General features: G+C 38.3%; 1 protein-coding gene across 42 annotated transcripts in view; it reads right to left on the bottom strand.

Annotated features, from left to right (window-relative positions):
- Window positions 1-25,956, bottom strand: part of TCF4 (transcription factor 4) — a 353,491-nt gene that overhangs the window by 170,445 nt on the left and 157,090 nt on the right. For 37 of the 42 annotated variants that reach the window (XM_045886662.3, XM_064578858.1, XM_064578861.1 and 34 more), the window contains one exon: window positions 7,737-7,801. In XM_045886662.3, the coding sequence (XP_045742618.1) occupies window positions 7,737-7,801 (65 nt within the window). Of the gene's footprint in view, window positions 1-5,248; window positions 5,766-5,828; window positions 6,101-6,295; window positions 6,315-7,736; window positions 7,802-25,956 lie in introns of those variants that run through there. The other 5 variants (XM_064578876.1, XM_064578873.1, XM_064578877.1 and 2 more) reach the window with 4 other exon arrangements.

The following is a 25,956-nucleotide window of genomic DNA, read 5'->3' as shown; positions in this document are numbered from 1 at the left end:
CAAAAAGCAAGGCCCAAATATAATCTATACATTTTTAAGAAAGTGTTCATGCTGTTGCTAAAATGTGAATTGGCATATTCTACCCCAGCCTTTTCACAGGGAATCTTTATTGGTTTTAATGAAATTGCACATGCTAATTCTGAGGATGTTAGATGATACATGTAGACACATGTGGTTTATTTAAAAACAATTAACAGCAAAAAAAGGCCACAGAGTCAGGAGCCATGTGGCCCCTCTCCCCTCTGGAAACCCCCCCCCCCCCCCTTATTCAGAGTTCTAGTACATGCTGAACAGACCTGAGTGAAGCTACTGTCCAGGCACCATGTCAGGCCCAGACTCTCCAGTGGGCCTAGAATCTACCAAAACTGGTTTTCCAGATGGGCTGTAATATGGATCTTTGAGCCCAGAAATCTCATCATGGGTTGGAGCAGCTGGGAACCGACGCTGGAAGACCACTGGCTTTAAAATAGGACGTTTCAGAGTTCAAAATCTGGCTCTGAAGCTTACTTGGGTTGTGACCTCAGGCCTGCTTGCTTTACTTCTCTGGGCTTCATTTTCTTAATTATTAAATGAGGACGATAATAATCACCATAGAGGTTTATACCAGCGCCTAGTATTAAGTTCCCAGGCTTCCTCTAGTCAGAGCCCAGACGAACATTTAGAAACCCATTTGTTTTGAAACCCACTCATCAGTCTCATCCGGGTTGTGGAAGGACAGGGGAGAAGCCAGACCCACTATCTCAATGACACTCCAGGGAGCAACTCTGAGCAACACAGCTGCCTACCAGACTCCGTGGGTTGACCACTGGTGGTCAGCCTTGTGAGGTCTTTAAGAATAATGACTAGAATACAGAGGGGGCAATATGAGAATCTAGAGAAACTCCAGTGCTTAGGACAAGATTAATCTAACAACTAGGGATACAGATTGTCATAAGTTCTCAAATTTCAGCAGAAGTATACTAGAGTTCAGTTTGCAAGGAAACATACCTATAATTACCCCCTTCCCCTGCAGTTAAAGCCTTTCTGACCTTTAGCCTGAGCTATAACTGTTCTTTTATCAATATACCTTACAAGATTTGAAGAATGCTTTAATGCTTCCAGTACCCTCCAGTACCATATTTAATACAAGCATTATTAACATCTATTTGGATATGTATGAAATACTTAAATTACCAGTGCTAAAATATGAACAATGAAAGGAAGCTTTTTACAGAAGAATGTCAGCTATAAATGGACATGGACTGATGGAGCTTTTTTAAAAAAAAAAAATCACTAGTTCAAAAACCTCTAGTACACGGAAGCATCATCAATGTACGCTAAAACCATCAGGTCAAAGACTATTGAGGAACTGGGATATTTGCCCAGTGCTAATGTATCAACACAAAGATTGTTTACTGATTGTAAAAAGGGAAAGGTTTCTTTACAATAGAAAGATCTGGGGGTCTCCACTTTCACCAAGTGATTAAAGTTAGCATCATCAATAGCAACATATCTTGACATTATATGCCTCCAGATGGAAAGCAATATGAAGGACATAGCATCATCTGTGACATACTCAGGCCAAAAATGGGCAACATCTATATGAAGAAACCTTTCGACCTAATTTAACAAATTAAACAGCACCACAAAGAAATAATCTGACAATTCTAGATGGGAGAATATTTTTTAAGACAACTGGCTTGATTTCTTTAAAGTAAATATCATTTTTTTAAAAATTACAGGAATTGCTCTAGTTTAAAAGAAATCATAAAGAGACATAGAAACCAAATACCATGCATAAATGCAATGACAGAAAAAAAAAAGCTATTGAGGACATTTTCATGGGGGATACAATTTAAGAAATCTGAATACAGATAGGGTATTAGATTAGGAAGCTATTGTTATTTTCTTTGGGGGTGATAATAGTATTTCATTTCAATGGCTAAGTGTTTATAATTTTAAAAGACACATGCTGAAAAATCTAGGGGTGAAATCTGATTAGGTCTGTCACTTAAAAATGGTTCACCAAAAAATGTGTATATGTATTTATACACACATGAAGCAAATATAACAAACATTAACAACGGTTTAAGTGGTGAGTATATGGCACTGTATTATTTTTTTCAACTTTTCTGAGTATTTGAAAATTTATACTATATAAGATTTCTATAACATTTGTTAATTCAATAAATGGAGCTTGATTGTCTCTGCTGATATCCAGAAAGCTGCTAGTGGGGGCGTTGAAGGGAAAGTATGCAACGGCTTCCCTTTGTTTTTCTCCTTAGTACCTAACAGATCACTAGAGGGCCAATAAATATCTATTTACCAATACAAGGAAAGAATGGTTCCATTGTCCCCTTTGGCGAGCGTTGGGGTGGCTGTTGGGTGAGAGGTTGGCCCACAGCAATGCCCCCAAAACAAACAAGCTGGTGCCTGAAATGCTGCTTGGGGCAGAGTCACAATGCATATACGCAGCAAACTCAGGCCCTGTGAGGCCTGAAGTCGTCATGATTTTAAATACTCTGTCTCACTGTCCTCCCCGGCACACTCAGAAAGGATGGAGCTGGATTCTGACCTTTGGTTCCAATCACGTGCCCAGCAGAAACCCAGAACATAGAATTCCCTCGTCACTTCCTTTCCGAACGTTCAGGCCTCGAACAGTGAGACCACCACCAGGCTGGCAGTCAGCGCCCTGAAGGTGAGGGACGAGTGACGCTCCACTGGATGACCTCTGTGTCCTTCCAGGGCCTGCACAGCACAGTAGAAGGGCAGACTTCCAAAGGACTTGCATTGAGAGAATATGATTTTCTCATCTTTGCAGGTATGAAAACTGTGCTAAATCTATGGTTCTCATACATTGCCATTTTCAGACTTTGCTCTCTCAAAATGATTCCTAAATGTGATGCGGGGGAAACAGGCATTACGGTATCACAATCCTCACCCTGCTAGGCACAGAGTACACATAGCAAGATAAAGCCGATGAGGTCCCTGCCCTGTAGGAGTCTACAGAATCTTGGTGGAAACCAGCATTCAACAAACATAAGTAATGGCAAATTCAAGAGGCACTATGAAGGAGACCCGAAGTGCTAAGGTGGGACATAGACATAATACGTGGATGGAAGTAGGTCCTAGGAAGGATGCACTGCACCAAGACTGACCCAACGTCCACCGTGAACAAAGTGTAATGTCAAATTAAAAAAAAAAAAAGAGAGAGAGAGAGAGATGTAGTTCTGCTTCCACAAGACCTAAGTAGCCATTTTCTTAAGAAGGGACAAAGGATTTCATGCCTTCTTTGCTTATATCCTCTCCATTTTGACTTTAGATAAGGAAAAGTTAAAGGGGCCCAAAGTTTTAGAATTAAGTCACTTGTAATTCTTTGTATATTAAAAATAAAAATAATTAAAAGAAAAAAATCAATTCTTCAATGTGTCATTCATTTTAGAACCAACTATAATGTTTTGAACCCAAAACAACAAGGTTTATGAGCAAATCCCATTTCATATAGAGAAGATCCATTTTCTGTACAGTTTCAAAGTTTCTGGAATTTAACAAAAGTATCTGAGATTAAGCCTAATTCTTAAATCCCGTCAGTTTTAAGATCTCAACATCAAATAACTTTATCAGCATAGTCCTATTTGATTACTTGCTGAGAAAGAGAAAGAATGTGGATGAGGTTAAAGCCTTGGACTTCACTAGAGAAAACAAGATATGGGCTGGGACATTCAGTTGCAGAATTCTGTGCAAAGACTTCAAGGCATCCTCCTGATTTTCAGTAAATCACTAAATATTCACTGCCTTCTCAATCAAGTACATAGGCAGTATATTTCCATGTCTTGAATAATCAAATTAAGGCAAGAAGTCTAAAAGCTTTCTCAAGGTCAGTGGCAATACCAACTTTTGGACACGTCTTTAAAATAGAGTATAGTCCTATAGACCATACTAGGAAATCATCAAACCTAGTTGCACAGAACAATCACCGGGGGAACTGTCAGAAAAGCAAAGGCCCAACTCATAAGATTCTAATTTAATTGGTCTCAGATAGGGCCCAGTCTTCCATATAGTACACACACACCCACGCGCCACCACCCCCCCACACCCCTGCACATACACCCCACACATCTTGCCCAGGAGATACTAATAATGAAACCACTGCTTTAGACCTGGGCTATATCCCAAAAAAAGAAAAGACAAACAATTCCTGATAATCAATCCTGAACTTCCATTTAAGGGGAAAACTTCTGCCTTAATAACAATCATTTGTGTTGACATCATCATCTCATTCAAAAACAGAAGATCTCGGCAAGATAAAAAAGTTTGCAATCGCCAAACATCCTCTTCAAAGCAGCAAAAGAGGCCAAAAGCAAATGACATTTTTTTCCTTTTGTCATCTGCAGTGATGCCCATTAGGTATTAGCTATTGGTTATCGTATTAAGGTTGGATCATCTTGCAAAAAACTTTATTTCCGCTCATTTTCATTTCTGTCAGACTTTCCATTATAAATTTTATTTTCTCTGCCAGTAAAAGTAGTATGAGGTTGCAATTTGGCAAGAACATTTTAAGCTTGGGTGTGATTTCCGTACCCCAATTTGATTTAAATTAGTTTTGCCATATTTAGTGAGAACTAAAAAAAAAAGTCCACTTGGCCGCTTTGCTTTGTCTATTGGTTCTTTTTCTATACAATTTCAAAAGTCTGAAAAAGTTACCATGTTTATTTCTGATAATTTTACATGGAAATGCATTAATGAATTCATATTGTCCCATTACTATTTATAATGAAAACAACTTAATAAAGAACCTGCCAGCTTTTGTTGTTTGGTTAAAATATCTGCTTTTTAAAAAGCCACGTGTCTATCACTATTAGTGTTAAATCCTCAAGAGAAACATAATGGATATATATAAATAATATATATGTGTATATATATATGTATGTATACACACACACACACACACACATATATATATTTAACCTGATGCATTTCTGAAATAACATACATTTCAGAATAATAATTTATTTCTCCAGGACAGCGTTTTGCTACCTGTTGCTTATCACCACTATTTCTCAAACAAAAGGCTATTGGGACTGGAATAAGCATCTTCACATGTAACAGTGCTCATCCCTCTAAGTCCACAGGATACATTGTTATAATACGACAGATAAAGCTGCTTTTGGAACTCCTCAGGGCAGATCGTCCAAAGAATTTCCACCCAGCATCTCTAGAATGTAGTAAACAGGAGAAACAAAAGCTTCCTCTCCAGGAGAGCACTCACCTTGCCACACAGTGGGGAATCATTTCAGCTGTGATCTGCTACTTAGACTTGAAGCCCAAGATACCCGCGACTTTGCCTCTCTTTTTGGTTTGCATGGCTGGTGTTGGAGACAGGGATATCCCAAAAGCAATTCGGCACAAGAGAAACATTCACTGGAAGACACACTATGGTCTGCTCTATTCTCAAATTTCACGGAAAGCAGAAATTCATTATATGGGCACTTTTCCTCTCCAGCCCCTATTTTCTCAATCAGGGAATTTCCGAAATTTTGCTCTTTTATTTATCCTTACATGATCACACTGTTTATGGATACTGCTGAGACCATGCTAAGCACAGAGACAGTCGGTTCTTGCAAGACTCACAACCATGAAGCAGAAATAAGAGAGAGAGAAATCTCCACACTCCACAGCTACATTATGAAGACTTTTTAAGAAAAGCATATGCAGTCATACTCCGATACACAACAGAATTTTCCTGGCCACGAATGTCTCAAAATGAGCCTCCCAAGGCCCAGAAATTCAGCCATCACACACCAGTCCATCCACCTCTACTCCACCCTCTGCCCCCTTCCACTTCTCACCTTGTGTTTGCCAAAAAAATAACTTCAGTTTCACCCGAGGGAAGTATTTCCCACAAACCGAGGGAGGGTCTGCGTCCCTGCACATACACAGACAGACTCACACGGTCTGGATGATGCTTTAACAAGTTAAGGGGCCTCGCGCTTACTCAGCAGAGGAAATCTTTGTGTCTGTGAGGAATCACGCCAATTCCTATTAGTAAGAAAGGATACAGGGGCGAGGAAGCCTATTCTCTCATTGACCAGAAAAAGAGGCCCAGCGAAAACAGAGACCTCTGCCATGACCATCTGCAAAAAGGAAGGATGTTGTCAACTTTCTTCTCCCCAAAACTCTGACGACCTCTGCCTTGACCCTCAGAAACCAGATACACAGGAACCGGCTCTTCTGCAGGAATTGGGAGCTTTACACTAGAGACTCGGCACTAAGAGGCTTGTCGCCCAAGCTATCTGCCCCGAACATTTGCACTCACATTCCAAAGATGTTTCCGTTGTGCTGGAATGGCTGTAAATTTCTTTCCTGCAGAATTCTTTCCAAACAAACTGCTATGAACTGTACTCTGCAGGCTGTGTGTCAGGAGCTCTTAACCAAGCACTGGTTCACCTCATTGCAACCAAGCTTTCAGATGCCGAATAGGACTGAAGGGGTGGCTGGGCCAGAGGAGGCAATTTTAAAAATGCAAATATATCCGGGGAGGGGGGGGAGGATAAAAAAAAATAAACCTCCACCAGAATTCCACCTCTAGTGACATATGACTGATACATAAAGGTGACATCCTTCACAGGCTCTGTTTAATTGCTAAAACTGTCTGCTTACATTTTCCAGGATATATGAAACAGGTTGTTTCAAAATTTCAAAATCGATTTTTTCCCCCCATATCATTAAAGAAAATGGGAGGGTGAGCGGGTTCGAGAGCAAGCATTCCCTTTCCAGCATAAGAAGAATGTACATTCAGTTTGGGTGAGGAATGAAACAGTAGAAAGCTTTGAATCTGAGAGAGGATTATTAAATTCTATCAAGAGTTCTCCCAAGTAAGAAACCAATGCACTGACAAAAAAGAAAGTCCAAATCCTAAGCAAAATAAAAGATTTTTAAACATACGATTAATACCGAATCTGAAGTTAAAAAGCAAGCATTTATACAAACTTGGTTGTCCTAAAACAAAGCTTATACTTTTGGTGATGGATAGTATTTTTAGAACTTAGCTTTCTCTGGAGGGTGCAGAGTATGCAAATGCAGAGAACACAGAGACACAAACACACACATGCTATACCTTTGTATTACACTGGCATTTTATTATTTAATTAAAGTACTCTTATTTTTCTAGCTCACGCATGCTTCCCTTGAGACGGCTTTGCTGTTAGCCTGCCGGCCTTGACTTCCAGCCAAAAACAATTCAGAAACAAAAAGGGACAACAAATCATATTTTCACAGACATTTTTATCCCTCAATACAACCCTGTTTTCACACAACATCATCCAGCCCCTATGAAAACTATAATTTAGGGCAATAACCACCCGAACCCAGGGTCTGACACATGGCTGCACGAAGTATTTCTAGTGTAAGAAATTCTTAAGTTCTTAATTGCAAATAAACTCTTTTGATAGAACCACTTTAACCGACATTGCTAGTTGGCAAACAGTGCCATGGGTACCGACTGATGGATTAAAAAAGAAAAACAAACCAGTGAAGGCACAGTTGTGATACGGGAGCCATCTCTGTGATACAGAGAACGAGGGGTTGATTCCTTCCAAGCTCTGTGCTATTTCATTACTTTCTAAAAGAGAGAGGCATCGGCAGACTTTCGGTGCATCTTAGTGCCATACTCAAAAATGCATCACCTAATTTACAAAACAAACCAATTTACCAGGCTCATTCTTTTCAACCCTTCCCCAAGCAAGATTCTCACTTACCTGGTGGCAACCCTGTAAGTTTGATTCTCTCCCATAAGATGAGTATGAGCCCCTTTCTGTTTTACCTGCCAAGAGAAACAACAAAAAAAGTGTAAATTATGCTTTTCCTTAAAAAAAAAAAAAAATCTCCAGGTAACAGACATCTACTTCTCTTCCCCGATGTTTACATACGTAAAGTAGGCACTACTGTCAATGTATGCAAGCAAGAGAGGGAATAGCACTTCCTCACTCTGGCTATGATAAACTGGAAAAAAAATATCCTTCATTCCTATTCTTAGCCAAACTGCTCCACACTTCCAAAAACTGTCATTCCAATGGCCTCCACTTTCTCTAACAAACAAATTGTCAGCCCTTATTTTCACTTTCTTTCTCTCGCAAAATTTAAACAATTTCATTTTTATTTACACAGCAGGCAAATTATCCATGTAATGACCCTAGTCTAGTAATTCCCATTGATTATATTGACACTTAATGGTGAGGCCAAAGCTAATCAATCAAGGCTCTCCAGATGGTGAAAATAGCAAAGAAACTACTCAAAATTCTGAGACACACTCTCTCTCTTTTTTTAAACTCCCTTTCCCAGGGGTACACCCCATCATGATCAAGACGATGATAGAATTTACATTGGGGAGAGGGGGCTTTTGCAAAATCGTCCCCTCTGAACCCAAGTTCAGACTCTACCAATGGACCCAGTGGAACAAGGAATAATGGACTGTCCATGTCTCGTGCCAATGCTAACAACTCAGTTTTTATCTGTAGATGGCTCTACAGAGATATATAGAGCCTCAGGTGCTATTTGGCCACATCTAAGGATAAAATCAAAGCTGCTCATTTGTTTTTGGTTTTTTTTTAGAAGTATGTTTAGCCATAATAATCTGTAAGGGAGACAATGAAGCCACATTACAAGAGATCTAAGCAGTAGAATTTAGTGACATGTGAAGAGTTGTTATAGAAAATTGATCCTAGGACATCAAAAAGGACTAGTGGCATGACCAAGTACCCAGAAGACAAACCCCACCCCACCCCACCCAAGATGGAGGGGATACTTCTCTCTTCAAGACTAGAGCTGAGAGGGACGTAGCACTTTACCCAGGACTCTACTCTTCTTCTTTCCAATGGGAAGATTCAAAACTAGTATTCTGAGAGAGGGAATTGAAATCCTTCTAAAGTTTATGACCCCCAAGTTTTCCTCCCTCCACTCCACTTAAAATAAATGTTAAAAGTAACGGCAGTCATTTTTTATCTTTTGGTTCAATGACAATGCTATTAGAGTCTACCTTCCTGACACCACACAAAGAACGGATCTTTAATAAATCTTCTATCTTGTCAAAAGTGTACCTGGTATTGAAGTCACTGTATACATAAAATGGAAGGTGATTTTCAAAGAAAGCCAAACCTGAATCTTAAAATTAACCCTCTCTCCCTCAGTATTAACTTTTCTACTGGCTTCAGTGAATCTTGGGTTTAAGAAAACACTCCCCCCTGCTCCCCCATTTCTGGTATAGTGTTCAGTGCAAAGTAGAAAATCAATGCCCATATCAGTTTCAATTCCAATGAAACAGGATACCATCTCATAGACTGTCAGTCTTGAAAGATCTAAGAGAATAACTTTCATTGTATGAGGATTTTACATTAAAGCAAAGACGCATTTACCCGTTTCAGAAGCATAAATGGTCATATACACATATTTACTCTTCTGTGTAAGTCCAATGTAGGCTCCTTATACCCTTTAACTTCCCTTTCTAAATATTACTAGGAGAGAAACTTGACCTTTATGAGCTATCAAGTGATGTACGTCCTTCCTCAAGTTCTTGCATCTAAAAAGCTTTAATACAACTACCACATAGTTCCCTTTGACATCATGTTCACTTTTTTAACTGCCAGAAAAGCAGTGGAGAGGTAGGGAGGCAGGCAGACAGACAGATAGAAAGATAGATGGATAAAGCAGAATTTACTATGACTTCCTAGGAAATTGAACATCTAGTGTCCTATTTGGGTAATTCCCAAAAATTGGATTGCAAAATACAGTAAGAAGGAAGAAGGTTATCTGTTTTTTTCTCTAGAAGGAATTACTGAAGCTGTCCCCTATAGAATCTCACCACCTGGCATTATTTCCCAACCCGACACCAGCACATAGACCTGGAAAGATGCATTTTCCTACCAGGATTTGTCTCAATTCATATATATAAGTTGGGGCTATTCCTCCCATTATTTTAAAGCTAGAAGGTCAGTGCAAATAATAAGGGAGAGAGAAAAAGAGAGAGAGAATATGAATGAAAATAAATGGGAGAGAAAGGAGAGAAATCAAGAGAGAAGGAGTGGAATGAAAAGAGCAAAGGGGTAGGAAGGAAGGGAAAGAAGAGAATATGAATTCACGCCACACAGAGTCCCCAAAGTACCCTTGGCTACATAGACACGGCATTCTTTACTATCATATCAGATACAGACTGCTTAATCTTAATTTTGCTTGTTAAAAAATATTTATCCAGATACAAAAATAAACCCACTGCAAATTACAAGTTGTCAGGGTTAAAAATCTACTCCTGTTTGTGTGGGGGAGGATAAGAGACCAGCATAGACATGAATCATTCTCAGTAATTTGAGTGTTTCCATGACATCAATGGGCACCCGTCCAGGACTCTGTCGAAGTCTGCGAGGTACCGAAGAGGCAACGCAGCCAGCAGGAGGCTGGGAGGTGCACTTTTTTTTAGGGTTTTTTTTTTTTTTTTTTTTTTTAGGATTATGCTCCTTGTAAAGATTTCATCTGTAGCATCCACTTTTACCATCAAATAGATTGCTCCGGAGATCCTGAGTGAACACATTTCATTCTGATAAAGCCTTTAACTTTATTACATCTTTTTGTTTCCAAATTCAACTATAAATCTGCCCTCAGAGCCCAAACCCCTGTTTGGGAGCAAAATAATCAGGGACTGTGGATAAACCCAAACACCTTCTCAAACATATGAGACCCATTCCCATCGTTTGCTAATGGCAAACCACAGCCATTTTACAATGACATCTCAGTTTCTAAAACACACACACACACACACACACACGTGTATCTTTTGTGTAAACTGTCCATTAAAAATTAGCTATGGTTTTGATGTCGATTTTCTGCTTAAAATTCCCTGCAACATTTGTTTCAGATAATAAAATGTTCAAGAGCACTGATAACATGTTTGGGGAGGCTTCTTAAGTGACTATCTGTGCTTCTGAACACAAAAGCCCCTCAATATCTGTGTTTACTCTATGTCAGGCGTGGATTTTTGTCACTTAGACCAACTGGCTGGCGCGGACAGCTTCTTTCCTCCTTTTTCCATTCTTCAACACCCACCTCCCCCCATCCCCACAACCGCAACGGAGCTTTGAAAGAGCGAAAAACCCCATTTTCCCAATATTTAAAAGAGATAGCAGTGATGAGCAAACCCGGCGTGTTCACTGCGGAATTTTCGAGACGACCCTCCAGTACTAGAATGCGACAGCCGCTGCGGATATTTTTTGGCACAAAGACAACAGTGGCAGGGCCAAGCCCCATGGCTAAAACTACTCAAAAGAGGCATAAGGGTAGCATTAATCGCTCAAGTCTTTTACTGCATGGAGTACTGTTGTCCGTATTTTAGAAACTAAAAGTACCCATTAGTAACATTTGTTGTATGCCCATAAAGGGGTGTGGGGGGGGGACTCTGAAATACATACCAGAAACCAATCTTGTCAGGCATTTGATTCATTTTTATACCTAAAAGGACCAAATGTTAAATTTTGCTGCTGGTGATGATTTGCCTTGCATGAAGTGAATGATATGACCTAATGGAGCACATTGAAGGCTGAATGAAAGCTATAGAGACGATTTCATATAAACTAAGTCGACATATTGGCTAAACAACTTTCTTCTGCAAAAATGATGTATACAAGGAACATGTAATACTATGTCACAATTTTTTAAATTAAGCAAGAAAAACGCTGTAAATGAGCAGACACAACTTCCGTCAATCAATCCTTCTGGAGACAAAGGAGATCAACACGCAGCCCCTTCTCCAGAACAAGTCAGCATCTACAGTAAGCAAACAACCCAGAAAGTCAACACGTGTTTTGACCAAATCGAGCCCATCAGCTGCTAAAAACCTATGTTTAAATTTGACTATTAAAAATGGCCACAACTGATAATCAATAAAGGATTCCCTTCCCTCTTCTGTTGCCTTTGAAAAACTAATCTAAGCAGAAAATATAAGCTGCTTCCAATTTTTTTTTTTAGATTTTTGTTGATCTAGTCAGTAATCCTTTATCTTGCTATCCCGGGAAGGAGAAGTGGGGGGGAATGTTTTTTGTTTGGGGGCAGTGTTAAGAAATGTCTATATAATTCCAAATTTAGTACTTTTATATTCTTGTATCATTTACTATTTGACTTCTAACTTTTTCTTTCAGTATATCCATGTTATCCTATTGTAAGAGAATGCCCAGGGAAGCGGATGAGAATGAAAATATTACTTGAAGAGAAAAATGATCTCATAAACCCATTCATTCACAGGGATACATCCAAGAAGTATCGGCTCTGGTCGATGACTACACCTGAACAGTTCTAATGCACATGGAAACAAACAAGAACAACTTACTGATACTATGATTTCTGCAGATAAGCTGTGACATAGAAGACTGTGCTGGTGGTTGACCAGCAGGGTGATAACAAGGTCCTGTTTGGGTTTCTAGCCTTTCATTCTTAAAAGGTCACTTTTAAAATTATATATAAATGGTAGGTATCTCACCCACCCCTGAAAAAGAGGCACCTGTACCAAGGGAACATATCATCCCATGAAAAGCCTTAATGTAAACTTATCTGATGCTTCAGGACAAACCAGGCAAGGCTGCTTCCCTGTTAATCCTCATTCTGGGGACTGAAGAATGAGCCTTTTGTTCCCTGGCATCAGACTAGGAACTCATAACCATGTTCGGATCAGAATAAATCTCTGTCCCTGTCCCTAACCCCAACCCATCCCTGGTTACCCTATTAATGAGTATTGTAATTATGATGATGATAGTGATGATGATTCTGCATACTGAAAAGACTATTTTATTAAATAATGACTGAAATATTTGGTGGTTCTGAAAATACACATGAGGTTATTATTTATAGTCCTTTCGTCTTTCCCATGCTCACTTTTCCCTCCTTTGCCCAAATAAGAATAGCTGAGTCCTGGCCATGTATTGTTGCCCATTACGCAAAGGGCTTGTGTAGACTGATTGATTCAATCTGCACAACCACCCTGGGAGGCAGGTAATATAAACACCCATTTTGTAGATGAGGAAACTGAGATACAGAAAATTACCCAAGACTACACAGGCAGCGTGTGACCTAACCAGGATTCAAACCCTGGCACTTTGATTCCAAAGGCTGTGATCTTAGCACTACTCTGTGCTGCTGGTATTTAAATGCTGGAAAAAAAAAATCTATAAATAAGCAAGAAGCCCAATACTGAAGACTCAAATCCCAGAGCTCAAAACACTCATGAATTTGATATGAAATTAATGAAAGTGTCTTATAGGTGGTGATAATTTACATTTACATGGTGTTTTATCCCTAAAAGGTCTCTTGGTACTTTAGAGCTATGCAAATGATGCACACCAAAACCCATGACGTCGTACAGTAAGCTGCAGCCATCTCCACGTTAACTTGAAGCAACTAAGCAACAAGAACATGGCAGTGGGCTGCATCTCTACACATTCCCTGTGTGAAGAGCATGACTTTGTATTAAGATGCACAGAGAAGAGTGGAAGAAAAAATATCATTATAATACGGGACAAAGCAGCATCGCTCACAAGGGTCTTCTCTGAAATAATAACCCCACAACAGGCTCCCCAAAACAAAAGGAAGGCTAATTTAAAGGGCCTAGGAAATGTTACACTCTATCTATATCCCTCCCTCAGAAGAAATGTACATTATATCTTAACATATTAAAGCCCCTGACAAGTCCTGCAGTGAAGACATTTAATTTAGCTTAATACTATCTTTCCTAAACTTATGTGAATACACATACCTACCCCATATCTTTTTGTCTCTTAATATAAGTCATGAGGAACTTCGGGAGCTACTATTATTTAAAAACAAAAAACAAAAAACCCTACCACTAAGAATGTATTAGGTTAATATATGTTTGTAATTTCCTGCGAAACAAATAATGTAAGCTTGTTTCAAATAATGTAATCATGTTTTATTTTAACTAAATTGATCTAAAGTTATTGTTCATTATTGATGATTTTCTTTGTAGATACACCTTTGCTATTCTGACTAGCTGGTCAACTTTGCCCCAGATCCTTGTTTGGTGGTGAGAGCCTACCTTTGCAAGAAATCAGAAGTTGACCTTATTCTTCTGATTTCTACAATTCAAAGAGCATTGGTTCTCTCCTACAGAATCTTGCTGTACCAGGACAACTCGGTCTTCAATCCATAGGCATTCAAAAATCCAAATTTAATAAATTTTATGCTAAAAGAATTACAACTCAATTCCAGCAGATAAACTAGTCATTCCACAGCCTAGAAAATTCTCTTCCTCCCCTTCTTCCTAAATTGAGACCAGAAAGAAAAGCGGGGGGAAATGTGAGTAGGCGCATAGTTTGTAGCAAAGGATAATGGGAAATAGGGAGCTAGCCATCTCCCCAGAAAAGACTAGCATCAGTCTTCTCTTTCACTGATGTGCTTAAGCCATAAAAATAGAATACTCAGTGATGATCTATAGCTCTGATCCTGGAAAATTATGAGTTTTGGCTGCATTTCGTCACTGATTCACCTCATCTCGTCTAGACACTGTGTTGCCTTCAGAACAGTGGGTGGACTAAAATTCCAGATATGCCGACTATCCTGAGGCACCACCACCAGAACTCTTCCCTTTGGGGGACTGCCTATGGTGCAGGATCGATACTGAATTTTCCTTAAAGCATTCACATTTGTGAAGCACTGTATGGTATGCAAAGGAATTTAACTTACATATTTAAGACAACACACCCTAAGAACTCCTTAAGTGGGCATTTTAAGCTCTATTTTTATAAATGAGGTCACTAAAATGAAGAAAGAACAACTGACTTACAGGAGTAGAAGAAGTTATACAGGTTATCAAGAGATGAAGCTAGAATATAAACTTCCAATTCCAGTACCAAAGCCCCTTTAGACTCTTTTTGGAGTGTTCAAAATGTAATGTCCGTATCTAGTCTGGTAACAAAGATTATTCCACCTGTCTTCTTCCCAATGTGCACCACAACCCCTCTCCCCTCACATCATTTTAACTCAGTTTGAAAGGCATAAAGGAATGGATAAAAAGGTTAGAAATAATAGGCATTTTGAGTGACCATCCTCTGGTACACCAAAAAGTACTTTCTAAATGCAAAATAAAAAAGTACACCTTAGATTATGCCACATGCCCTAGACAACAGCCAAAATATTCCCCTCACTCGGTGTCATGCTCAGGAGAAGTGCCCGCATTATCAAATTAAAGCACACGAATTTTATGCTTTATTTTCCAAATGCAGGAAAATCTTTCATTGAAAATAACGCTAATTCCACAGAGTGTGCAATTAATCAACATAATCACGGGGATAACTTAGCTGTTTGGGGAGGTGTGTCAAATAACTCTTTACGGCCACTGAAGTGCCACTTCAGTCACCAGAATAATGATTTTCTGAATCAGCAATTTGTACAAGGGTCCCCTGGAGACCTGAAGGACTAAGGGCAACCCCGAAATCACTCGACTTACTTCTAATGAGTAACTTACCACTGGCTTTATATGAATAAGATCTTAATAGTTCTGCCGACCCTGTTTCACATTGTTACCACAGTTTGTGCGTGATGACTGGCTATAATCAAACCACAGCAATTAAGGACTTGTGTGCCCTCTGAAGAAACAACATAAGCATTTGAAAGCTTATTTTTTATTTGAAGAAACATAATAGTTTTTATATAAAAACAAAGAAAGGTCAATCTTGCAATATACACTAAAGGCATCAAAGCAAGCGGAGAGAAATATTTTCGCTAGATTTGTAGGAGGAAAGGAAGACACAGGATGGGTGTGGAGAAAAGCAATCCCTCAAATTCTGTTCTGTGGCTAAGAAACCTTGATGGTCATGACACCGGTTAGGGAGATGCTTCTTACAACAGATTCCTGCCTTCTTTACCCCAGGGTATTTGCATTCAGTGGAGTAGGATCTGGCATTCTAATGTTGTTGTTGTTGTTGTTTTTTAGTAAAATTCTACTGGTTAGTTCAACAAGCCAGGGATAACAGTAACCAATTTAAGTGACAGGCATAGCCTCTAAGGTTACATCAGATGGAACTCCAATAAACCTGGTGGCCTGGTGGATAGCAACAACAACAACAAAATAGATTACTACCCAATCCAACCCATTTAAATGGATTTTTAAAAACAAATAATTGTTGATCTCCAAGGCCCCTTCTGAGTTCTATTTCAGAAACCTTTTTCTGTCAGCATACTTGGCCTTTAAATTTGTTCGTCTCCACTAATGAAGACTGATTGTTTCAAAGAAATTAGTCTCCCATTACCAAGTATTTTCATTCCCCTAATAAATGACAGAATTCCCAGACATGAGAGTTCCAGAGGTAAAAGGTCGCTCCTCTTCTATCAGACCCACTGGCCACTGCTCTGCAACTATCCCTTTTCCCATTCTATCCCAAGACAGAAATCGCCTATTTACTCCACGGTCAACCTCTAGTGAACATAGTTTTTAAAAGGGCCCTTCGGCCCATGTATTTACCCTTCCATGCTCTACTGAAGACAGTCCATACAAAGGGAGAAAATGTGGTCCTTTGATTCCCCTGGAGGAGATCCATGACATTTCTGGTCAGAGGCAGTAGAAAGATCATATGAATAAAGACTCTGCTGCCTGGCTAATTTTTAATTTATCAGCAAAATTTAAGAAAATCTAGAGCTATGTTTCACCATAAAAATCACTTTTAACAATAAATTATTTGCTGCCCATTGAGCTGATGTTCTAACAGAGTCTTACTAGTATTATATGTAAAAAATAATACTGACCAGACTCTGAGTAAGCCACAGTGGGACAGCAGAGGAAACGTTTTAGTATTATGTTTGTTATAGGATCCATAAAGGAAAATTACATATTTTAGCATCATGGCATGTAGGCAATGGCCTCAGTTTTCAAGCTAAGTTTACAACTAACAAAAATATAACAAGTATCATCTCTCAAAGAAACCACAAGTACATTTGATATGATACTCAAGACTGAACAAAAGTAAGACGGATGGGAATCTCATGAAGATTTAAATATAGTTTAGACATGTGTATAATATATACAAGCATTATACTTATATATATACAAATATACATAAGTAACATTTAAAAAAATTTTAAGTGCTTTTCATTTAAGTAATCCCTATACCCAACATGGGGCTCAGACTCTAGACCCTAAGATCTAAAGTTGCACGCTCTTCCTACTGAGCCAGCCAGATGCCCCCATTTTAAACCCCAGACAGAAGATAATGCAAGTGTCATTCATTTATATATGTAAGACAACAGATATATTAGATGACCATTTCTTCAGCCTTAGCACTGAATTATAATTGGTCTCTATTCCCTAAACATCCATCACTGAGAAGCTGGGGGGGGGCGGGAATAGCCCAAAATTCAAAATACATTTCAAAGCATCCATAGAGCAGACAAAGAATGAGAAGACTGCTAATTCTTGAACCTGATCAACTTTAAGAGATCAGGCCCACCACAACCAAAGTGGAAGGCAAACAGGACCAAACTCCTCAGAGTCCAACTCCCCTGTGACACGAGTCACAGCTAAAGGAAGATGATGGTTCACAGATAAAATGACACAAGCCACTGAGTCCCACACTATGATGCTTAAGGGAAGTCTCCCAATGACTGAATACATGGGCATGACTACAACAAGAGAGGAAGGCGGGGGGCACAGGAAGGAAGAGGAGAGGCCGTGGAAAGGATGGTCAAGGAGAAGAAGGGAGGAAGGACAAGGGGAGTAGTCAGAATACTGACCTCATATGAGCAAAATAGGCAAGAAAATAAAGTACATTACAAGGAATAGATGTTTACAGACAGCAATTTTCAGTTCGGAAACTTGCAAAAATGATCATCTGAATAGTTGTAAAAGAGGTCCAAAAAACATGAACTATGGAAATAAATATTTGTTGGTGCCTCTGTGTACCCCGTGTTGGCTGCTGGTACATCAACAGTGGACACTGTTCTCAAGAGGTAAGGATTTAGACGGTTGAAATGCAAGGGAGCAAACCCAACAATGTACATCAGTAAGAGGTGAATGGGTGTACTGAAAAGCACAGAGGAGGAGAATGCCTAATAGAACCTCATCATGGTAATAGATGGAAACAGCAGAGATGTGTATTTGAGATTCCATGCAAGATGCCATTATAACTCAGTTAGGGGCAACTTGATATTTGTTAGAAAGCAGTTCATAGTTACTTGACATATTAAATAAATCAGAGATACTTGTATCATTTATTCAAAACAAAGTTTAAGGTAACTTTCCAACTTCCTAAAATTGGAAAGACAGGAAACTGGAAAAAACTTAGATGACATTTTCCCCCTTCCTTAACTCTAAACTCTTTGATCAGTCCATATTTTAGGGAGCTGGCTGGGATATTTTGAAGTCATTTGCTTACAAATCAGAGAAATTTACAATACAAGACAAAAGGGACCATCGGTGATTTGGGCACCATCGGTGATTTGCTCCTATAACATCTCACACTCTACAAACAATAACCAAAAGAAGCAAAACCAAACAAAAAGAGGTTCCACTTAAACTACCATTCTCAATGTCTGCCCGGGAGGATAGCTTCATTTGGTCTGCAAGGAAGCCAAAAATGCCTTTATAAAACATTGCAATGTTAATAGATAGTCATTTTCCTCCACAAGACAAGTGACAACTCTTGATGCTACGAGAGAGTTTTCTCCTAGGGATTATCTGCCACATCCATTACCTACAAAGAGTCATACGGCAAAATTTCAATGATTTTTCTTTTTGAAGTCCATTCCCAACTTAGTCCCAACAAGAATTCTTCTTAAGTGTAATCAGACCAGGAGAAACTATGAAAGCAATGAAAATACAATCAATGGTAAGATGAAATCAACCACTTAAAAATTCAAGACTGGTATATACTCTACATGTTATTTGAACTATCAGGAGTCTATTTAGCAAAATCAATCAAACAAACCCCCAAAATTTATTTTCAACGGAAACAAATTAGCTGTCATTCTCAGTATTAACCTACAACTTTATAATCACTACAAATATATGATTATTTTTATAAAAATGCAAAAACAAAACACACCAAAAAAACCCAACCCTGGAAAGTGAAAGAAATGAAGAACCCCTCACACCAGTCGATTCCAATCTGAGCAGCCAGCAGAGGGCGCACATGCCCCGACAAGAGCTGGCTGTGGCCAGGCACCACCCAAACTCACTTAGCACTAAGCCTGACCAAAATTTGAATACAGGGAGTGGGGGAGAAGGGGGGAGAAAGAATCATCCCGTCAGTGGCATTAATGAAACAAGTGTGCTCACTTTAGGATCAGTGGGAAATATACACAAGTACACTTTATTATTAAATGCGGACTTTAGCAGATTTCTTAGCTGCTTCATGGGAAGTTGTCCATTAAAAAGATACAATTCTTTGTATGGAAGTGTTGTTATATCAGTTTTCAAGGTCACTGCAGTTTTTTATAGTTCTATATTAAGAATTATCTATAATACATGAATTTGTGGAATAACATATATATTAAATTTCTAACACACAAACACTTGTTTTGGTGAGTATATTAAATTAACTTTTGTAAATAGAGTCTCTTTTAGTATATTTCCATGTGTCATATACAAATATACTAATGAATTTTTGTAACCCTGGAGCAATCAAAAATATGTATCATTTTATGGTTAAATGAGATACATAAGTTACTTATTTTTCCACTTGTTTGTGCTTGATTGATTATTTGGGTCTCTGTATTATAGTATTTGGGGTTACAGGGGCACCTGGGTGGCTCAGTCGGTTAAGCATCTGCCTTTGGCTCAGGTCATGATCCCAGAGTCCTGGGATCGAGTCCCACATTGGGCTCCCTGCTCAGCGGGGAGCCTGCTTCTCCCCCTCCCTCCGCTGCTCCCCCTGCTTGTGCTTTCTCTCTCTCTCAAATGAATAAATAAAATCTTTTTAAAAATGTATAGTATTTGGGGTTACAGCAGATTTTACTAGAGGAATACCTGACAGCTATGTATGAACATGTATGTATAGAAAGGGCACTGTTTATTCTTTTAAGGAAGTTTTCCTATAAATGCAAAAGCCACAAACTCCTCCTAGAGTTTTCTAAGCTTGTGATTTCAGAAACAATATCACGACTTGAAAATAAAAATGAATTACCTCATGAAAGCACCAAATTAAAATCGACATCAAATACTATATTTTTTACATTTACATATAAAAGTGAAATAATCCATAGAATGTTCAATGTCTAATTTCGAATAGATTGAAATAAATGGAAGGTGTGCATTTAAGTTTCAAGATGGAAAGCTTGGTAGGATAATTAACAGCCACTTGTCCATCCACCTAAATGATCATTTCAACCTCACATCTCCTCACCAAACAAACAATGAAGCCATGTAACATCTCCATAAGGTGATTTTTTTTTTCTTAAGCATTCTCGGTAGATTTGAGAGTTGAACTTAATTTACAGCATCTACAAACCAGGTGGTTTAGGTTACATGTAGGTCATGATAAATAATACTCATCTTTCGGCTGATGTGCCTACACCATTTCTGCATAAGTTAAAATGACGATGTTTTATTATTCCTAAGCACTCGATTCTGAAATGTTTGCACAATCTGTTAAGTCCAGGCAAATTTAAACGATTTTGACATGCAGCCTGCTAAGGCCAGTGACAGGGATAATGCCTCTTTACGTGGGTAAAATTTTGTGACATATAGGTCACTCTCTTAAGGGGAATCAACTGTGTGTCTCTTCTTTGCATTTCCACCACAATCCTTCATCCTGCAGCCTGGAGCTGAGAGTGAGATGCAAGAAAGGAGCCGAGTGCTCAAAGCAAAAATCTGCTTCCAGGACAATCCATTATATCTGACAAGTTAAATGTTCCATGGTAGGCCATATGGCACGAGAGCAGGCCCGACGATGGGAGAGGGGAACTCGGCAAATGCATCACAATTAAGGAGTTTGGCTACAGACTTTACTTTGAATTACTTTTTTTTTTTATTAAATTTTAAATGCTGCCCCCCCAATTTTTAACTGAATCCCTTTTATGAGACAATTTCTAAAGAAGTTCCACAATATCTTTTCCGTCTTGTGACTGTGGGTACTGAAATCTAAAGGCTAAGGTACACATGGCTCTTTTTATCAAATGGAGTTTCAAAGAGGACGACCTGTAGCCTCATTTAAAAAAATTTCAAGACAAATAATAAGTAGGCTCTATCTGTTCACCAGACTAGAATATGCAAATGAAATTGGTCATTAGATTGGGACATTTGAGTAAAACTGATAGGACATTAATGTAATTCGGTTTCCATTCTTAAGTCTAAAAAAATCTTAAAAGCCATATAGACATAACTGGTATGTCCCTGTTTCTTCCATGGTTTACTTAATAGTTATCAGATTAACAAATTCACCGAAGACTTCCTCAGTTGAATTTAGCTCTTAGCAGGCCACCAGAAAGGAACTCTGCATTGCTAATACCATGCCTCAGAGACAAGTCTTATAAGCTCTCTAAGACATTCCTTAAAACCAGGTGGTCCATGGTAATAAATACTGGTTGTTAGAAACAACGTCATGTAAATAATATCTGGACTATGAGCAAGGTGTGCATGTATTACATTAAAGGAGAGGAACATGAGATGACCAAAATAGTATCATTACACCGCGTATACCACCATTCATTATGTCACTCTTTTAAAGTAAAGAAAACAAATGTTCTTATTTCTCCTGAAGAATTCTCAAGAAGAAAACTGGACATACACTAAAAACTGAACACGCTTTCTAGAGAAGTGTCCAAATGCAGCTGGTCTAGTGTCTAATAGTAAGCTTACACCCTCAGTTCCTGGGGATAACACATTCTTAAGGAAATTTTTATATAATTTGATATTTATATATGTATATAGGCATACATATATACAAATTAGAATGGGTAGGTTCTTCTAAACAATAACAATTATCGTTCAAGTACTCACACTGGTTTGCAAACATGAAATTCATGACGATTGAAACACGTATGCATCTTTCCGAAAGAGAAGACGCTAAGACTAATTTCCCTAAACTATTTTCACTCTCCATTTCTCCAGAGGGTCACTATTTCCCTCCAATGTACCCACTTCTGCCTTAATTAAGAATAACATTATTTCAAAGAGCATATCCAGATACTTTATAAAAATGGGTCATTTTTCTTCACGTGTAAAATTAGTAACACATTTTCTGGTGGTCCCAAAGTTAGTATTTGTTAATAATCTAATATAATCTCATATTTGCAGCTCTCTTGTTTTTGAATATGAGACAGTTCGCTGAGTTATGAAGATGGCATGTGGATTATGAATTGGTCATTTGCACTAAAATCAATTGTTATAGCTCTTTGTTTTTATCAAGTGCTTTACATAAGCTTCATCATAATCCTGCTAGGTAGGTATCATAACTATTATCATTAATACTTTCATTCAATATGTAAGAAAAAAGGAGATTCAGAGAGGTTAATGTATTTGCCTTAGGGCACCCAGCTATGCAACGGAGCCAAATCTGACCAAGCCTACTTCTGATGTCAGCATTTTATCACCATGCCATACCATATACTTCATGAAGTACGAGTATTAAAAAGATTTAAGCAAGTGTTACTTGGGAATGCAAGTATATATTATATATTTTTATTTCATATTGAGGAAAAGTAGCCAAATATTCTGGTATTACAATAATGCCCCATTTGAAAAAGGCATCAGGATCCTATGCCTGGGTTTTCTAGGAGGAATGATCACCTACTCAACACACAATTACGTATGAACACACTCACACACATACACACACTTGCAAGATGTAGCCATGTATGCCTCAGCACCAACAGAGTGCATTGGGCCATTGTGTACTGTAGATCCTATTTCTGTGTATCCAGACCCACATTTTTATTACTAATTAAAATGTCCAGATGGTAAAATAACACCTGATCTGAGGGGCTTTTAAGTACAGTAATTGTCAACGCTCAACTCCTACATTGTTAACAAATTGGAAAAATTGGCCTGCACTGAGTTTTATATGTACTGTTTCCAAACCAAAAGTGAAATGCAGTTAAAACTAATAATTTGAACACAAAAATGCCCACAGGATACTCTTCACCAAGAAAAAAAAAAAAAGGAGAAAGATCTGCCATTCAAATCATCACTATTGAGAGAAAGTCTGTGAACTCCAACAGAACCGAACGTCATATCATAGCTATACAGTTGTGTTTTATGGGGGAAAAATACATAATAGGGGAAAAAATGAGGTTAGAGCTAGCTGTTCAATAGCCATTCAATTCTATCATTTCATGAGGCCCTTCTCTGCACCTTTTGTATTATGGGTTCACTAAATAAAAACCAATTAATTTTTAAATGTATTTGTGTCTCTTTTTCTTCTTGTTTTTTGGTTTGTTTGTTTGTTTGTTTGTTTGTTTGCATTTTTATGCCACATATAGGTACAGACCTTAATCATAACACCAAAACATTTATTATCTCATCTGCTGTTTAAAAATACAAATTCTGGGATGACCCCTGAAATTCAGGCTAGACCTTCCTTCATGAATAATATACTTGGGTAAATGACAAATGCTTTTAAAATGTTTTAGCAAGTTACTTCCTAATCCTAAGTGGATTCTTCTTTTTTTCTCAAGCAAACATTTTTGCAAATATTTAGGCTGCTTTGATACGCAAATGTTCTTCCAAACATTTCCCCCAGCCAGCCACTGAAATCTCTCCACAGACCCCAACCAATGGGAAAGTTTGCAAGGGAAATATGAGAAACAACTGGATAAGAACACTGCCAGGAACCCTGGCTTCACTGGCCCCAAACTAATGTTGATTTTGTTGCAATACCTGAAAGGAGACCTTGGGATATTTTAGTGAAACTACTTTAAAATCCTCAGTCATGGGGCTGTAACTCCCATTGACTGAAGCAAGAGTTTCTGGGGAGGGTAAAACTGATCACCCACAGGTTTCTTATTTCAGAGTTCAATAACTCCAGTAAATGTGGTTTGCTGCTGGACAGTGAAAATCTCATCACTTAAAAAAGAAAATACCCACAGGAATTAACATGTGCAAAACAGGAAACAGAAAAAAAAAAAAAAAAAGCAACAAATAATAGCGCAGCCAGGGTCTCAAATCTTAACAGGTATAATAAGAGTACTTTTAAAAATGTTCTCCCAAAGGAATAAGCCAGAGGGAGAAGAGGTCCCTAGAGCCATCTTTACTATAAAAATAACTCAAGAAATAATTCATGCAAATGAAGGATTTCTAGAAATAAAAACGAGAGGGTAGCATTCCAAAATAACTTGTAAATACAGTATCAATACAATTATTGTGAGTAAAAACAAACTCCAAGACTCCCTTTCCCTTTTACACTCTGCTTCAAAAACATCCCCAAAAACTGTTTTGGGAAATAATGGGATTCTTCAATAAAAGGTCAACAAATCATTTCAAACCACGTCTCCAGTTTATTCAGTCACATAAGCCACCAGAGGCTAGCCACACAGAAAACAAAACCAAATTTCAGGATTCTGGTAGCTAACACCACGCTAGGCGTTCCTTAGGAAGGTGTGAGTTGGTGTACTTTGTGAATTTGGTGGGAGGAGAAAAGTTAACAGTGAGTTTACCAAAGCTAGTGGAACGTTGAGCTTTTAAAATTACAATGATCTGCTTCTCAGCCACGAACCTGCTAATCGACACTTGTTCCCTCACTTCTGCCATCATTTCCTCATTTACACATATTAGAAGTGGTCAAAGATTTCATCAGATGTGGTTTTGACAAGAGCAGCAAAGTGCCTAAAGCCACAGATTTTTAATTGAGCCCAAAATACAGATTTTGAGGAAAAAAGAACCAATCACAGCAGGAAGCGCTTTAAAAGGGGGGAAAAAAGAAACATTATCTTGAATAGTTAACTCTGCACTTAGTTGCACTGTGTGAAAAGAAAAGGGCTCCATAAAATGTCAGAATTAACCGATCGTTTCAGATTGCTTACAGGTGAAATTCTACCATCTGGATGGGCAGTTTGCCCGCATAAAATAGAAGTAAACTATAAGAAAAAAAAAAGTAAAACCTTCTTCTGCCTGCTCTTTTAACACAATAGATTTTAAGGGAAAGAGGGGAGAGCCACCATAATCTCCAGACCTTGACACACCATGGACACACATACACACACACACACATTCATGTACAAACTGAAAAAACGAAAGTTGGAATAAAGCAAGAGACCAAAATAAAATTCTGTTTCTTGGAACTCTGAGATTTAATGAGGAATAAAAACATAGCCATTCTTAATCGTGTAATAGGGGAAAAGATTTACTTTCAAGTCCTCATTAAATAACTGATGAGACTTTCTATTTTACTGAGATACTTAAAAAAATAAGACCTAGCATATCAAAGTTTCTATCTTCCCCTAACAAGGCATATTTATATTCTTTATTTATGCTGGGCTAGCAACTTTGGGAATTACAATTTAACTTAAACAGGAAACTGCATCTTAGGAACTGCCTGAAGTTGTTTTATATCATTTGAGAGTGAAAATGCTTATAAATTTGACAATTGATAAAGAAATATGCTTTCCTTCTCTCTTTTTCTTAATCCTCATACAAACCCTTTTAAAAAAATATTTACTTCAGCAAAAAAAATCTGACTTAGTGATAATCATTTTTGTAATCTAATGACCAAATATGAGATCAGGTCAGAACTCTGTTTAGGTTTTTCCTTCTAATGTTGAGGGGCAGATAGGACTTTCAGTTGAACTTTAGGCTAGTATAACAAAACATGGTACCAAGTTGGCACCCAATGGTTATTTGCCAACCTACAGTCACACATTTTGAAAGCAACACAAAGAGGATTTATAAATTAATAGCTCTCTGTACTAAATGCTTGTCGAGAGCCCTGCTCTGGGGTTCCTGGGTATCCATTTTGATTGTACAGTGTCTCTTAAAATTACATCTGAAGCACAATACTAAAC

The sequence above is a fragment of the Mirounga angustirostris genome, unplaced genomic scaffold, assembly GCF_029215605.1.
Source record: "Mirounga angustirostris isolate CCGP_5_RB_7025 unplaced genomic scaffold, mMirAng1.0.hap1 SCAF_14, whole genome shotgun sequence".
NCBI classification, from domain to species: Eukaryota; Metazoa; Chordata; class Mammalia; order Carnivora; family Phocidae; genus Mirounga; species Mirounga angustirostris.
Note: the sequence above shows the minus strand (reverse complement) of the source record. Positions and strands in the feature narration are given on the sequence as shown.